Below are 15,477 nucleotides of genomic sequence, written 5' to 3' on the forward strand. Positions count from 1 at the left end.
TTTTACAGCAAAATCTGATGCTCCTTTACCACCACCACGAAACACATACACCAGATGTTCTTAAATCCAATGTGGAGAACAACCTGAAGGGCAACTAGAAGAAAGTTTGTGTCAATTTTATGTGATCTACTTCTCTTTTGGTGCATTTCCATGGCAGCAACACAGCGCCACGTACAGGCTTGGCATATGCACTACAGCGTTTTCAGACGTTTTCAGTGGTACCGTGCTTACGCGGATATTTCTTGAAATGTTGGAAAACTTTTTCAAAATGAAACAGCAGTATATCAATTTTGTTTCTGTAGGAAGGCCTGGGTAATGAGTTAGTCTTTTTAAAGCTCCTAAAGTTTCCTGCTGGCTGAGCTGTGGGATTCTGTTACCTAGATGTATCAAATCTGGGATATTATCACTGTCTACACCTCCAGGATAGAAGGGTGGCTGTTGTTTTTCATTTAAAATGTCTGGTCAATGGATAGTTAATATTTTTTTGTACTAAATCTAAATCTAAATGCTTAATTTAAACCAAAATAATAAATCTAAACCTAAAAAATAAATCTAAATCTAAATGTAAAATCTAAATCTAAATCTAAATGTCTCGATGAGTGTAAAGCTAAATATTTAGGAAATATGCAAATCATGTCATTCCACGCCCCTTGAATGTTGCTTGAACAGGCGCACAGCCTCAAGATTTAGATTTGCTATATAGATTTAGATTTATTATTTAGATACCCATTTAGTTTTAAGATTTACATTTAGTTTTTATATATAGATTTAATATTTAGATTTACTTATTTTAATTTATTTTATTATTAAGATTTAGATTTATTATATAGATTTAGATTTATTATTTAGCTTTACATTTAGTATTTAGATGAACATTTAGTATTTATTTTTAGATTTATTATTTAGATTTACTTTTATTTTTTAGATTTAGATTTAGATTAGTAAGTTTTACCTGCAATTTTCTCACCTGAAAATTATTATTTTCCTATTAATTATGCCTCTTATATATGAAAAATCTGTATGTGCAGAAAAAGAGCTAAATGTGGAAAATACACGTGTTTAAAAATTACAACAACTTTTTACAAAGAGCGCCCCATACAAATCCATCATAAAGGTGTACTCTTTTTTATACAGATTTCTTCATGCCATCCACCAAACATCACTGTCTCTTTTTTTGTTCATTCAGTTTCATGAGGTTCCCCAGCAACATGTTTTCATTGCCCACTCTTGGATTTATAAAGTATCTATCTATCTATCTATCTATCTATCTATCTATCTATCTATCTATCTATCTATCTATCTATCTATCAGGAGTCCACCACACCTATCACACAGATAGGTGGTCTGCATAATAACAGAGTAACTGTGTTCTTTTTCCCTCTACTGCAGCCAGAGCTGCTGATTAATAAGTGGTTAAAGTCTCTTACCTTCAACACGGAGAACAGATCTGAGCCACAACAGGACAGAGTCGAGGTTAAAAACAACAGATACCAAGAAATGCCACAACCTGTTCAACAGCATATCGACAGATAGACGTCCCAGCCTCCTCTTCTCACTGAAAGAGTCTAGCTTTTTTTTTTCTAATAAAATAAATAAAAGTTTTTTCTGATCAGAAGCAGCAGAGATTTTTCTCATGTTTACACCTCAACCAGTAGAAGAAATTCACAAGACCGGAAAGCTCTAATATGCAACCTTTAAATTAAGTTTTAAATGGGTTCTAAGCTATAATATTCAGATTTAACATGAGTACATTTCTTTCATTCAGGGCCAACAATGACAGCAGGCTCAGAAAGATGACACAGACATTTTTTATCTCCTCCTGAGGGAACTCCAGGTGTTCCCAGATACATAATCCTTAGGTCAACTCCTGGGCTCCCCTCCCTGTTAGAGCCTGGAGGACCTCCGAATCACCTCAGATGCCTCCTTTATAGATATGAGGGAGTAACAGCTCTTCTCCATGATCTCTCTGGATATCTGAACTTCTCACACAATCGCTAAGGCCGGCCACACACTACAGGATTTTAAGCATGATTTGAGGCATAATTTTCCTCCCCCAACGATCATGGGGGCGCATCCCGAGTGAAGCCTATCGCAAGCAATTATTTGTCTGAATCTTTAGGTGTGTGGTGTCATCACAATTATTTTACTGCTACAAATCCCACTGTAGCTTCCGATATCCCGAATTGTGACTATCAAACATGTTTGATATTTACGATTCTAGGGCGTAGTGCTGCCCACACCAACCAATGAGAGCGAGCAGACAGGATAGCGTCACCAGCCAGATCATACGTACTTTCACTGCTCACAACCATAAACACAACTGTAGCTTCATTCAGCCAGAATTTCATCCTGATTCTTTCCTTTTTTAGGATTTTTGCTGCATCTGGAATACATGCCAGCAGGCCTGTTTTGGGTGGACAGCAAGGCGGTATCAATGGACATCTGTGGTTGTATGTTTCTGTCTTAAGTCACCTGATCACCTAAGGTTGCTGACAGGTTGGCAGGTGTGTGGTCTCCAGTGATCTCAATCAGAGTTGTCTGGTGTGTGCGTTCAGAGGATTAAGGATGAAATAATATTTGAAGTTGTCCTGATGTCTGTGGTCTCCAACTATTTTAAAATCATTCAGGAATTAAAAAGTCGTCTGGTGTGTGGTCGGCCTAAGGCTGAAACCAGACACCCTCCTTTGGAATCTCACTTCACCTGCTTTCCCGATCTCATTCTTTCCATTACCACCCAAAGCTCTTAACTGAAAAATTCTTCGTCATCAATGAATTTTTTTAAAGGATGATGTAAATTTTGAAAGCTGTCTGTCATATTGACTGGGTGATCAGTGTGGATGCCCTTTCATTCCAGCACAGTCACACAGACAGATGCACAGATCTTTTCTATTTTGCACGCATGGCCCATCATGGAGGTTATTATATTTATTTAAAAAACTTTCCTCTTGTAGCTTGTGGGCTCAGTCACTGAGTTCGACACTGTAGTTTCGTGAAAGCGCGTCGGGTATGCAAGGCAGCTGGAGGTGTGTGACCATGTCAGTCACAGAGGGCCACAGCTGCCGTTGAGGTCGTTATGTATCAAACTTTGTGCTGTTTTAAGTGGTGGGCACGCTGCACAAACTTTAGACTGAGTCTCATAAACAAGAACTTTAATTTTAGACCAAAGAAATAGTGTGTTATAAATTATTTTGCATGCATCTGTGTGTGGCTGCCACAAAGAATCATGGGCACACACTGAGCCATTCCACAGCTACCTCTGGGAAATAAGGTAAATCTTCATAATCAATTTACCTTTTTACAGAAAAAGTTACCTATGAATGCTGATTAGCCTAATAAATAAAGGCTGATAAACAGCTGATGGGTTTATGATGCTTTCCTGCTTAAGCCCACACTTTTTAACCCTGCAAAGCAGATGGATTTGCCAGACTCCATCTCTATCATCAGACAAATCCATCTTTAAAAGCTCCAATCCACAACACTGGTGCCGAACATAGACTGTAGAAAGAATTGGACAAACCCAGTGTGACGTCAGTCGTCTGCTTACAATAGGCAGACTCAAACAGCTCTTGAAGCCAATCCGTTGAGGCTTCCATATTGAAATTACGGTCTCAACCGAATTGTGGATCAACCTAACAGCCCGTCCACTAAGCGTGACTTCCTGTCAGCCTGCTAGATAGCATAGAAACAGAGACAGAGCCTCTGCCTGCCGAGCTATCCGTCAATCAAATGAGACACGCCAACCAGCTTTCGTCCTAAATATAATCCAAACGATCGTGGTACAAAAAAACTCACCCCCCATACAGTGGGAGCACAATAAGACACTAGCTAATGAGACACGTTTGGTGTTTTCAACCAGGCTGTAAACCAGTTTATCTCTAGTGTCAAAACCGGCTGTTTAACGTGTGTCCAGACGGGACTTCTGCTGTTCCAGCCTCAAGTGGACTCTTGCGGTATAGCAATTTTTTGCACTTCCGTATTTGCTTCATTTTTCAGGACCGGAGGTTGTCACTTGGTGCCGAACTGAGCACTGTTAAGACCAATCAGCATCACTGAGGAGGGCGAGGGGGTAGCTGTGGGCGGGGTTTAGTTGTACTAAAAGACGGTAGCAAAGGCTGCCTCCTGTGTGATTACTAGCTTGGATGTGGCTTTAGTGTAGCATTATTTTCACTATGTTTCTGTATGAAATAAAGAATAAAAACACTAAAAGCTGGTGTTTTTGCTCTTCTGCCGATCTGCTTCAGCACGAGTTTGTGAGAGTTACAGGGGTAAAGGGTTAGTTGTTGTGTGAGTGGTGGTACCATGTCTGCGAGAGGAGGATTAGCTTAAACTTAGCCGCAGCAGTATTGTCAGAACTGAACAACATTTCTCTATTAAAACAGGGGAGAAAGCAACGCTTAACGCTGGTTTTGGCAGAGAGGGTGAGCGGCCTTGGCATTGGTTTTATTCACAGAGAGGCTTTGCCTTTAACAATCCATGGCAGCGGTGGCCTGTCAGCTCAGGAGAAGCACATTCACACAACCTTGTTTTTTCCTGTCACTGTGATTGGCCCGTCATGAATGTGACAGAACATTTCTCCTGAAAATTTTTGAAAAGTCCTGACCTTCCCAAATGCTTTCTATGGGAGCTTTCCTAAATGACGCTGAAATACATCCATGCAGTAAACACATGAAACAGTCTATCTGGTGTTTCAGGTTCACACATTTTATTCATGTTAAATATTTGTAATTTAAGCATAAAATACTGTATTCTTTACTGTATTGTACAAACATGCTATCATGAGTACATTTTACTAAGCTTTTTCATGTCAGCCCCTCAGTGCCGTGCTCTAACTTACATCAGACTGTGCTTCTATTAAACATTATAATTAAACGCTACAGGGCCGTCAGAATAAGGGCTTTAGAGACTGTATTAACTTATTAACCCTGCAGCCACAGAAGCCTCCTCACAGCAGCTCAGTTAGTCCCAGCAGTGTGAGCCAACAGATTAAACCCATGATTAATCCCAGCATGTTCCTCACAGGAAACTAAACTCTGTTTGGATCAGGGAGCCAATTAGCTTGCAGAAACAACAATAACAAATACTGCGAGAGTGTGAGAACCCTTGTGGACCATGCTGAAGAATAATTGGATTTACAGTTTGAGCCTCAGAGGAAAATCTGAGACTAATTTACTGTATCAGTAATGAGGCAGCAGGACATCCTGTACCACTTCATTAGTGCATTTTCCAAAATACTTCATCTTTTAAGCAGACTACAGATAAAGTTAAAGGTTGGTTGTGGTTAACCCCTTAAAGCTGGTTCAATCAATCAATCAATATGGTCATAAATTACTGAAAAAAAACTTCTGAATACAATCTGAAAAATGATAAAAAGAAAAATGCCCTCAAGTGGATTATGAGTTACCAAAAACACCTCACATATCAAATGAGACAGAAAAAATACATATGTTAAATTTTATGGAAATTTGGGGGGTTTTTTGGATTTCAGTAGGAAGTGAAATAAAGATTTCAGTTCCAAACTAGAAAATCACTCAGAGAGCGCAGACCTCCACCATTAGCCCTATCTCCCAATAGTAAAGAATCCTGTAAAATATTCCTGGATCCAGACAGTGATCCGGATCACTCCCAAAATCTAATCAGTTATTCCTCATGCCATTTCTGACATTTCCTGAAAATTTCATCAAAATCTGTCCATATCTGTTTGAGTTACGTTGCTAACAATCTAACAAACCCTCCCGATCCCATGACCTCCTTGGCAGAGGTAAAAATCTGAATTTCCTGGCTATAGTTTGTGTTTTCAGGCTTAAATGGGTTAATATTCATGTTTTTAAAGAACCAAAGCCAAGATCTGAGAGCACCCGACCCAGGAGTCCAGTTCATTTTATCACTGTGAACATAAATGCACCACACTTGTGCATTAGGGATGTAGCAGTATCAAAATAATAACTAGAAAAGCACTCGGAGAGCACAGACCTCCGCCATTAGCCCTATCTCCTAATAGAGAAGAATCCTTTAAAAAATTGTTGGATTCGCCCCGATGTGTCCCCCCACCACAGCATTTGCCAAGTACTCCCTCCCCAGTGGGGTGGAAACACAGTGAGGTTAGGTATTGGTTTCGCTACGGGTGTCATGGTGGAAGCATTGCCTGCCGGTGCCAAAAGATGCACTGACAGTCTCACCCATGGTCTCACTGGATGACTGGAAGTCATGGCAGAGGGTGAATATTCCTCTATTCCTCCCAGCATTGTGAGATTTTTCGCTACAGTTCGCTGTCTTTCTCTCTGTTACGCACTGACTCGTCTCCTCGACCGGGCACGTGTCTTTCAAACTCTTTAAACTCCAAAACTTTGAATAGAAACACACCCAAAAATGCTGCTGGGATTGAAGTGACTGATGTCCGCCATCTCCTGGTGTAAAGTGGTAACAGCGCAGACCTCCACCAATAGCCCTATCTCCCAATAGTAAAGAATCCTGTAAAAAATTCCTGGATCCAGACGGTGGTCCGGATCACTCCCAAAATCTAATCAGTTCTTCCTTATGCCATTGCTGACATTTCCTGAAAATTTCATCAAAATCCGTCCTAACTTTTTGAGTTATGTTGCTAACAAACAAACTAACAAACAAACCAACCCTGCTGATCACATAACCTCCTTGGCAGAGGTAATAATGATAAAAGTAGTAGTAATAATAATAATAATAATAACAATAATAATAACTTCATTTATAGAGCACTTTTAAAATCAAGGGTTTACAAAGTGCTTTGACATGGTTAGCAATAAGAACAAAGCAAAAAGACAGACATCAGAACAATGATACTCAGAAAAATCAACAAAACGCAACAGTTCAAGAACAGAAAACATGATCAAACACTGACCAGTAAAGCACAGGCATCACAGGTACCATAAAAACAATAATACACAGGAACATAGGAACACAGGAACTCAGTCACTCTGTTCTCCATTTCATCCATTTTGCTCTGCTCTGCTAAAACCGACACGAAGACCTACTGTTTGAAATGGTCACATGTCTACAACAATACTAAGACGCCTTAGTCACCTCAAAATTAACAATACCCTCACATCTCTACTTAGCACCCTTCCTGAGTCCACTGTTAGAGGTGGTCTTGGGTATACTTCACGGTATAGTTATTATTCAGCCATGGTATGGGAGATGTGAACACAACTGTTGTAAAGTCAACTCTACGTAAATGTCTGCTGTCTCTTCAGAAACCTTCAGAAGCCCGGGGGAGGTTGGGGACATGGAGGCCGAGTGGTCCATGTTCAAATCCTCCGCTGGTGGCAACCCTAGGACCTGCTGGTGGACACTGGCGGCGAAGGAAGCTTAGCCTGTTGCTACCGCGACCTGACCCCGGATAAGCGGAAGAAAATGGATGAATGGATCATTAGAACCTAAAAAACAGATAATTAGAGATTTTAAAAAGAGAAAAGTCAACAGGTTGATTAGACTCTGGAGAGTCTTCAGTCTACTTCTCTAATTGGCTCAGGGACATTTAAATTGGTCCAAACTGGTTTCAGCTAGTTACGTAATGCTGCGTTTAGGGTCAGTCCTCCTGTGGGACATTTGGACTTCAGGTATAAGATAAAGCCAGAGGAGGCAGAGTTCTTTCTAGCAACGATCAATCTGAGCAGGTAGGCACATTCAATATTTGTGTATTTTATATCATTGACCAAAAACTGATTGTGTTCTTAGTAATGTTTGATTCCAATGTTTGAAATGTTTGATTGTATTTTTTTTTTAAGATTTATTTTTGGGCCTTTTCATGCCTTTATTAGATAGAGGAAGAACAGTGGATAGACTCGGAAACAGAGAAGAGAGTGGAGAGAGACATGCAGTAAAAGGCCACTGGCTGGATTTGAACCGAGGCCGCCCGCGTACATGGGTAGCACCTTAAACCACTCGACCATCTGAGTGCCCCGATTGTATTTTTTTGATATGGTTTTTTTAATTTCTGACATGACGCTTCATTTGTGTTTTTATTGATTGATTTGCTCTTAATGTTAAACATAAAAATGATGAAACAGTGATTCTCAGAGTTATCTCAAGACAAAGAGGGCAGGTCTAGAACACTGTTGTGGCCTTTTAAACAGTGTTAATCATTAATATTATAATAAAGACTATAATCTATTATAGTAGACCAGTGTTAATCATTAATATTATAATAGACTATACTTTATTATAATAGACCAGTGTTAATCATCAATATCATAATAAAGACTATACTCTATTATAATAGACCAGTGTTAATAACCATTAGCAGAGCTCCCTCAGTTTTTAGCCCTGTTACATTGGTAATAAAACCTAACCTGTAACGGTCAGGACTGTTGAGCAGACCAGAGTCATGTTGGCAGCTCTCTGCTGTTCTAGGGTTGAGTTTTTAACAGACCGTCTATTCTTCAGGACCAGCCTTTATGGTCCTTCACTGCCTCAGAGATCCTCTGCTCAGGGTAATATGCAGTGTTCTTGTAAGAAAATCAGCTTTACCAGCCTCTCCATATTTATCCTTCATTGACTTCAACTCTTAGTCTCATTTATTACATTTTTGGGAGGAAGAAAAAACAGAAAAAGCTTTGTCATTTCCTTTAAACAGTTAAAATGCCTTTTAGGATAGTCTACTCCACTGTAGAAGAGATAATGTATAATGCCATTTTGAATTTTAAAAGAAAGTGCATCAGCATTTATTTCTTTTTATTGTGAAATATTTGTGCTTTTTTGCTTCAGTCTGGTTTTGTTTTGTTTCTTTCCCCCATCTTTTACCCTATTAACATCTAAAGCTGCTTTTTTTGTTTACATTAAAGGTAGAGTGCAAATAAATGATAAACTTATAACTTGAGAAATAAAATGAATATTATTTTTTAAATATATTTATTGCTTCATGTTGTAGCACAGCTCCACACTAATGAGACTTGATTGCACAAGTCAATAAATAAACTGAACAGCCTGGTTTTTAATAGTATTTCTTAAGTATATAGAATGATAAAATACCAATCATTAGTTTATAATTTTTGTAAATCTTAAAAGTCACCATATCCATCATCCATAGAAAGCTTTAAGCGTTCACGCTTCTTTATTTAGTTTTCCACCTTATTTATTTTTTCTAACCAGTCAAGTTTCAGTAAAATGTTATATTGTTATATTTGAGACTTGAGTCTGGCTCTTCAGGGCTTTTCTCTCTTGTGTCCAGACCAACAGGAGAGCACATCAGACTGTCTGCATGGCTGGACTGAAGTAAAAGTAAGTGATGACACATTAAAAAACATCAATTCTGTCTTCATGTCATTTATGTATTTAAAGTGCTGAAGATCAACTTAAAGGAAATGCATAAAAAGACGATAATAAAAACAGAATGGGGTATTAGAATATAACCATGATGGTTTAATTGGTCCTGTGTGAAGAACAAATATTTAAAAGACATTCTTTCAGAATATGTTTCTGTTTCTAGCAGCAGCACCATCTGAGAGTAAAGATGCTACGACAGACCTTCTGTTCATGATGTCAGGCATCATACGACTGATGCAGCTCTGGTCCTCTCTAAAGTCAAACTTTCTAACTCTCGCTGCTGATTTCTGATGTGATCCACATCAACATGAGTTTAAAACACTTTCATTCTTCTTTCTGAGTGTAGAGAAACAATGAGAAAAGTCAGGTTATTAATAAGCATTCACCTGACAAAAGCAACACTCGGCAGCACCAACCAGTGTTAATTTCGTCGATTAATACTCTGACTAAAAATGTTTGTCGACAGCCTTTTTTCAATGACACAAATTAGACTAAGACTAACAAAAACAGATCTGTGATGACTAAAACTAACAAAGACTAAGTTTAGTTTTCATCAAGATGATTAAAACTAGACTAAAATGTAATGTAATTTTCGTCTGACATTCAAAATCTGTGATATTTCTCCACTGTGGGTAAATCTGTCACAAAACAATCCACCTGTATCTATTCTGCCTCTCAGCTGTAGAAAGCAGGGACCCCAGGTTCAGCAGAGAGCAGAGAACTCACTACCATGATTTGGTACCAGATTTAGGCCCCATTTACATGACAAGGTTTTTGAGTGAAAACGCAAAAGTTTTGTAACGTTTTGGCTGTCCGTTTGCACAGCAACGGCCGTTTGGTGCCTGAAAACGAAACTTTCTGGACATGGGCTCCAGAGTGGAAGTTTTCAAAACGCCCCCATCTCTGTCTCTGTGTAAACAGGGAAAACGACACTTTCTGAAAACGCACATGCGCACTACGGCTGCAATCAGCTGTCAAGCATGAGTGTCACAGCACTCTGAACCCAGCCGTGGCAGCTTGAGCCAAGCTGTCTGATGTAGTTTACTGCTTGTCATGTCACAGACAGCTGGATTTAGAAAAGGGGACACATTATTCTCGTTTAGAGGGCTATCGGTGCCAGTTTCTTTAGGTAAAGTCATGCTATTAATTTTGGAAATGATTACTTTGACCTTTTTTATCAATCATCATGATAATCACGTCATCTCCATCGTAGTGAGGCAGAGAAATTTCACGGCTCATATTAACAAAAAAATGCTTTGCTAGATCACTCTTGTTATAACTTAGATATCCGCTGAGAATAATTCTTTCCCCAAGGACAAATGCAGCTCCTACAGCCTTTTATTTCTCGTGGATTTTCTCATAAAGTGTGGTGCTGCACATGAGTGCAGCTGGAGCCTTTTTCAGAATTATATTTCTATTTTCCTATATGTCTGCTTCGCAGAAATTATTTAGACTTAATCTTTTTTCTTTAAGTTTTAATAACTTACTGAATTTCCCTTTGGGGATAAATAAAGTTATTGCATTGTAATGTGACTCCCCTGTCTCCTCCTCCACCGGCTACATATCAATGTACAGCTGATGGAGGAGACAGGCTTGAAGCCTTCGTGTTTAGTTGAAAAAGATAGTTAATCACTTCCAAGAAGCAGATGAAATTGAAAAAGGGAAGGTAGAAATACTGTTCTGAAAAGGCTGTCATTCTTTTGCTGCCCTAAAAGCTGGAAGCGCTGCACTTTTGGAGAAAATCCATGAGAAATCAAAGGCTTTAGGATAAAAATTTGTCCCTGGAAAATCAAACAGTCTTAACAGGATTTCGTTATAATCAGACAAGGCATTTTTGTGTTTATATGTGCCGTAAAATGCAGCGCCGAGATTTATGAGAAAATCCACGAGAAGTTCAAGGCTGTAGGAGCTGAATTTGTCCTACGGAAGTAATTATTCTCGGTGGATATCTACGTTATAACAAGAGTGATCTAGGAGAAAAATACAGAAATCCTCAGTGTGATTCTGGCTGTAGCACACATCTCTCTCTCTGGCCATGCTGGAAAACCTTTTTATCAGAGCATTCCTTATTTGGCAAACATTGAAATAACATCTGAACAATATAAGCATTTATATGCATTTAAACCTATTTTAAGCAGCTCTAAAAACAACATAAAAGTGCAGCTGCCTTAGGTAAGTAAGTGACAAATAACAACTTGTAGAACAGTTTATCGGTTGACTTTTTGAGAATTGACCTACCTCTGACCATGCTGGTAAAAGCTTTGATCAGAGCGGGTGCTGCGCGTGCATGTACCGACATCGCTACGCATTCACACGCACACTGAGGCTCCAATAACACCGGCAGGAGAGGGGAGAAAAAGACTGAACATAAAATAGGACCAGAAATGAGTGTTTTGGTGAAATTCACAGGTTGCAACCTTATCATCTGCTACACTTGTACTAAAAGTAAAGACTAAAATGTGAGGACTTTTAATGACTAAAACTAGACTAAAATGCTTTGAGTTTTCATTGACTAAAACTAGACTAAAAATAAAAAGGGTAGAAATGACTAAAATGTGACTAAAACTAAAATGCATTTTGTGTAAAGACTGAGATTAAAAATGGCTGCCAAAATAAACACTGGTACCAACCATTCAAATTGCTTAGAAATGTTTTAACTCTTTCTATGTAGCTAACGTTATCAGGCTTGTTGGTTATTTTAGACTCTACAGTAGTCTGGAACTTTTTTAAGCTTCCTGTGAAATGGCTTGAAGGAGCTCACCACTGTTGGAAAACACAAAAATAAATCACATTTGGGGTCCATTTCTATCTGTTTAAAACATTGAAAATGTTACTTCACATTCCCAGATTCAGACAGTTTTTCATCACTTTCATAGTTTTGGATTCTTTTTCTCATTGTTGCTCCAGCTCGTACAAGCTAACAATGCTATTTTGCCAGAAAGGCAACATTGTTAGAAAGCTAGTGTTGCTAGAGTTAAAGCTAACAAAGTTACATAAGCTACATAGGTAACATAGTTATGTAGCTAACATTGCTAAAGTTAAAGCTAATAAGTTAAACAAGCCATATAAGTTACATCACTATGAAGCTCAAGTTGCTAGAGTTAAAGCTAACAAAGCTACATTAGCTGCATAGGGTTACATAGTTATATAGCTAAAGTTAAAATTTACAAAGGTATGTAAGCGACATAGGTAACATCATTATGAAGCTAACATTGCTAGAGTTAAAGCTAACAAAGCTACGTAAGCCACATAGGTTACACAGTTAAATAGCTAAAGTTGCTAAAGTTAAAGCTTACAAAGGTTTGTAAGCGACATAGGTAACATCATTATGAAGCTAACATTGCTAGAGTTAAAGCTAACAAAGCTATATAAGCCACATAAGATACATAATTAAGTAGCAAATGTTGTTAAAGTAAAGCTAATAAAGCTATATAAGCCACATAGAGAACATTGTTATGTAGCTAACATTGCTTAAGTTTAAGCTAATGAAGCTATGTCAGCTATATAAGCTATGTAGGTGGGTAAGAAGCTGGGTAAGCTACATAAGCTAACTAGATAAAATAGCTGTAATGTAGCTACACAGGTAATGCTGCTTAGGTTAAAGCTTTAAAAAGCTGTGTTAGCTAAGTAAGCTACAAAGGTGTTGTAAGTATGTTGCTAATATTGCTAAAGTTAGCCATATTTGCAGAAGCTAGAACCATCTTAGAAATAGTTGTGTGAGCAGTGGCTCTCTTTAGCTCCATTAGCCTTGGCTAAAGCTATTGAGGCTACATTGGTTTACGTAGTAACATTTACTATATAGCTTGTGTGGCTATGTTACCTTTAGCTAAAGCCAACAAAGCTTAGCTAGCCACCGTTTGCATAACTAATTCTTAATAAACTCTGTACGTAATTTAATCCCAGATTAGACCTCTGACCCTTTTACTGTTGGATTTATGAAATGCTGCTTCCTCTGTGGTGTTTGTAATGTGATTATTTCATGAATGTAACTGTGAGACTTTTTTTTACAAGGTTGAATTTTTTAAAAATCTAAAAATTAGAATATTATATTAGCAGAAAATTATGTCCCTGCTGTTCTGGCAGTCTCACTGTAGCAGTCTGCATCCAGACCCCTCTCAAAAAATGAACTCTCCTCTTTATACCCTCTATGGGTGACCTTGGTTATAGCACAGACTCCCTGTTAGACAAGGTTGGAAACTAGGAATATTTGTCCAGTCCTTGACTGGCAGACACTCCTGCCTGACTGTTTATAAACAGGATGAAGCCTTTTGTTCTCCAACAAAGTACCACAGCCATGAACAGCCATCACCTCAGAGCTTCTTTTACTAAAGACTTCCATCTTCTCCCTGCTGGATGATAAAAAGAACCCATCCTTAAGCTGTATGTTGAAGTCTGCAGCTCTTGTACTCCATCATACTGACATCTGTGTGCGATTGTTTCTGTCTGATGTCCGCTCAGGTGACTCTGGCGCCATGTCGGAGCCGTCTCTGGCCAGGAACTTCTCCCACAGCACCTTTGTGTTTAGAGGATTTCCTGAGTTGCACCAACACCGCCAGCTGCTGGCGCTGCCGTTCTGCGTGTCCTACCTGCTGGTGCTGCTGGGAAACTCTCTGCTGGTGTACGTGATCCACAGCGTGGAGAGTCTGCACAGCCCCATGTACCTGCTCATCTGCACACTCTGCATCGTCGACATCCTTGTGGTGACCACCATCATCCCCAACATGCTGCTCAGCCTCCTCTTCAACTTGGACCAGATCTCATTGGCTGGCTGCTTGACTCAGATGTTCTTTACCCACTTCCTGTCTTCACTGGAATCCACGCTGCTGTTGGCGATGGCGTTGGATCGTTACGTGGCTGTCTGCCTGCCGCTGCGCTACGCCAAAATCATTGACACGTCCATGTTTGTGAAGCTGCTGCTCTTTACTCTGGTCCGCAGCGGCTCCATTATGACCACGCTAGTGGGGCTGGCGGGCTCACTGCACTTCTGTGGTTCCAACACCATCCAACACGGCTATTGTGACCACATGGCACTGGTAAGCCTCGCATGCGGTAGCACAGAGAAAAACAGTGCGGCGGGCCTGGCTGTGATCATCTGCTTTGTGGGCATTGACATCCCTCTAATCTTCTTCTCCTACATGAAGATTCTGAGCGTCGTCCTGAGGGCGGCGGCTGCCGGGGAGGACCGCTGGAGGGCCTTTCACACATGTGGCACTCACCTGATCGTCATGATGTGTTTCTACCTAGTGGGGACTGTCACGTTCCTCTCTCGCATTCTGAAGATTCCCATACCAACGGACGTCAACACGTTCATGGGGCTCATGTACATCCTGTTCCCCGCCACCGTCAATCCCGTCATCTACGGCGTCCGGACCAAAGAAATACGGAATGGTTTTTTGAGGATTTTCAAACTCAGAGCAAAGAAAAGGATGACAGTGAAGGTTTCTCCTGCAGTTACAGCATGAAGGTTTTCTTCTCTGATACTTTCCTCAAACAGAAGAAATTCAATTTTTTTTATTTCAATGAAACTTTATGAAGTTTAGTTTTTGACTGTTTGCTGTAGACTCTAGTGTACTCTAGTTGTAAGGTGGCTCAATCAAATGAATGTTGTCTATGAAGAATAGAATATTTGGTTATCAGTATTGACAAAACTTTAATTAATTTACTTATTTATTATTTATTCATTCAGTAATTAATATATTTAGTCTATTCAGTCAACCAAACTATTTAATATTAATTCAACATAAGATGTTCAGTTTCAAGAGTTAATTCCAATGTCTTCAAATTCAAGAACAGATGAGAAACAAAGTCTCTGACATCTATCAGTCTGAAAGGGTTGCAGAGACATTTCTAAAACTTTGGAACTCCAGCCAACCACGCTGAGAGCCATTATCCACAAACGGAGAAAAGTGGGAACAGTGATGAACCTTCTCAGGAGTGGCCGGCCTACCATAGAGTGCATGGATGACTCATCCAAGACGTACCAGAAGAACCCAGAACAGCATCTAAAGACCTGCAGGCCTCACTGACTCAGTTGAGGTCAGAGTTCATGAATTCAACAATCAAAAAGAGACTGGACAACAACGGCATCATGGGAGAGTTCCACAACCAAAACCACTGCTGACCAAAAAGAACGCAAAGGCTTGTCTCACATTTGACTAAAAATATCCTGATGAGCCCCAAGAC

At 39.5% G+C, this 15,477-nt stretch overlaps 2 protein-coding genes across 2 annotated transcripts in view; one reads left to right on the forward strand and one right to left on the reverse strand.

Annotated features, from left to right (window-relative positions):
* Positions 1-11,593, reverse strand: part of LOC121517249 (NLR family CARD domain-containing protein 3-like) — a 28,317-nt gene extending 16,724 nt beyond the window's left edge. The window contains exon 1 of the mRNA XM_041798883.1: positions 11,533-11,593. Within this exon, the coding sequence (XP_041654817.1) occupies positions 11,533-11,593 (61 nt within the window). The remainder of the gene's footprint in view (positions 1-11,532) is intronic.
* Positions 11,594-13,766: 2,173 nt separating this feature from the next.
* Positions 13,767-14,756, forward strand: or55e1 (odorant receptor, family 55, subfamily E, member 1). Its single transcript, XM_041798896.1, has one exon. The coding sequence runs from the start codon at positions 13,767-13,769 to the stop codon at positions 14,754-14,756; it is 990 nt and encodes a 329-aa protein (XP_041654830.1).
* Positions 14,757-15,477: the final 721 nt, after the last annotated feature.

Source organism: Cheilinus undulatus, linkage group 2 (genome assembly GCF_018320785.1).
Source record: "Cheilinus undulatus linkage group 2, ASM1832078v1, whole genome shotgun sequence".
NCBI lineage: Eukaryota > Metazoa > Chordata > Actinopteri > Labriformes > Labridae > Cheilinus > Cheilinus undulatus.

What these genes read in the sequence shown, in the direction of transcription:
- or55e1 (XM_041798896.1), top strand. Translation starts at nt 13,767, where the DNA reads ATGTCGGAGCCGTCTCTGGCCAGGAACTTCTCCCACAGCACCTTTGTG.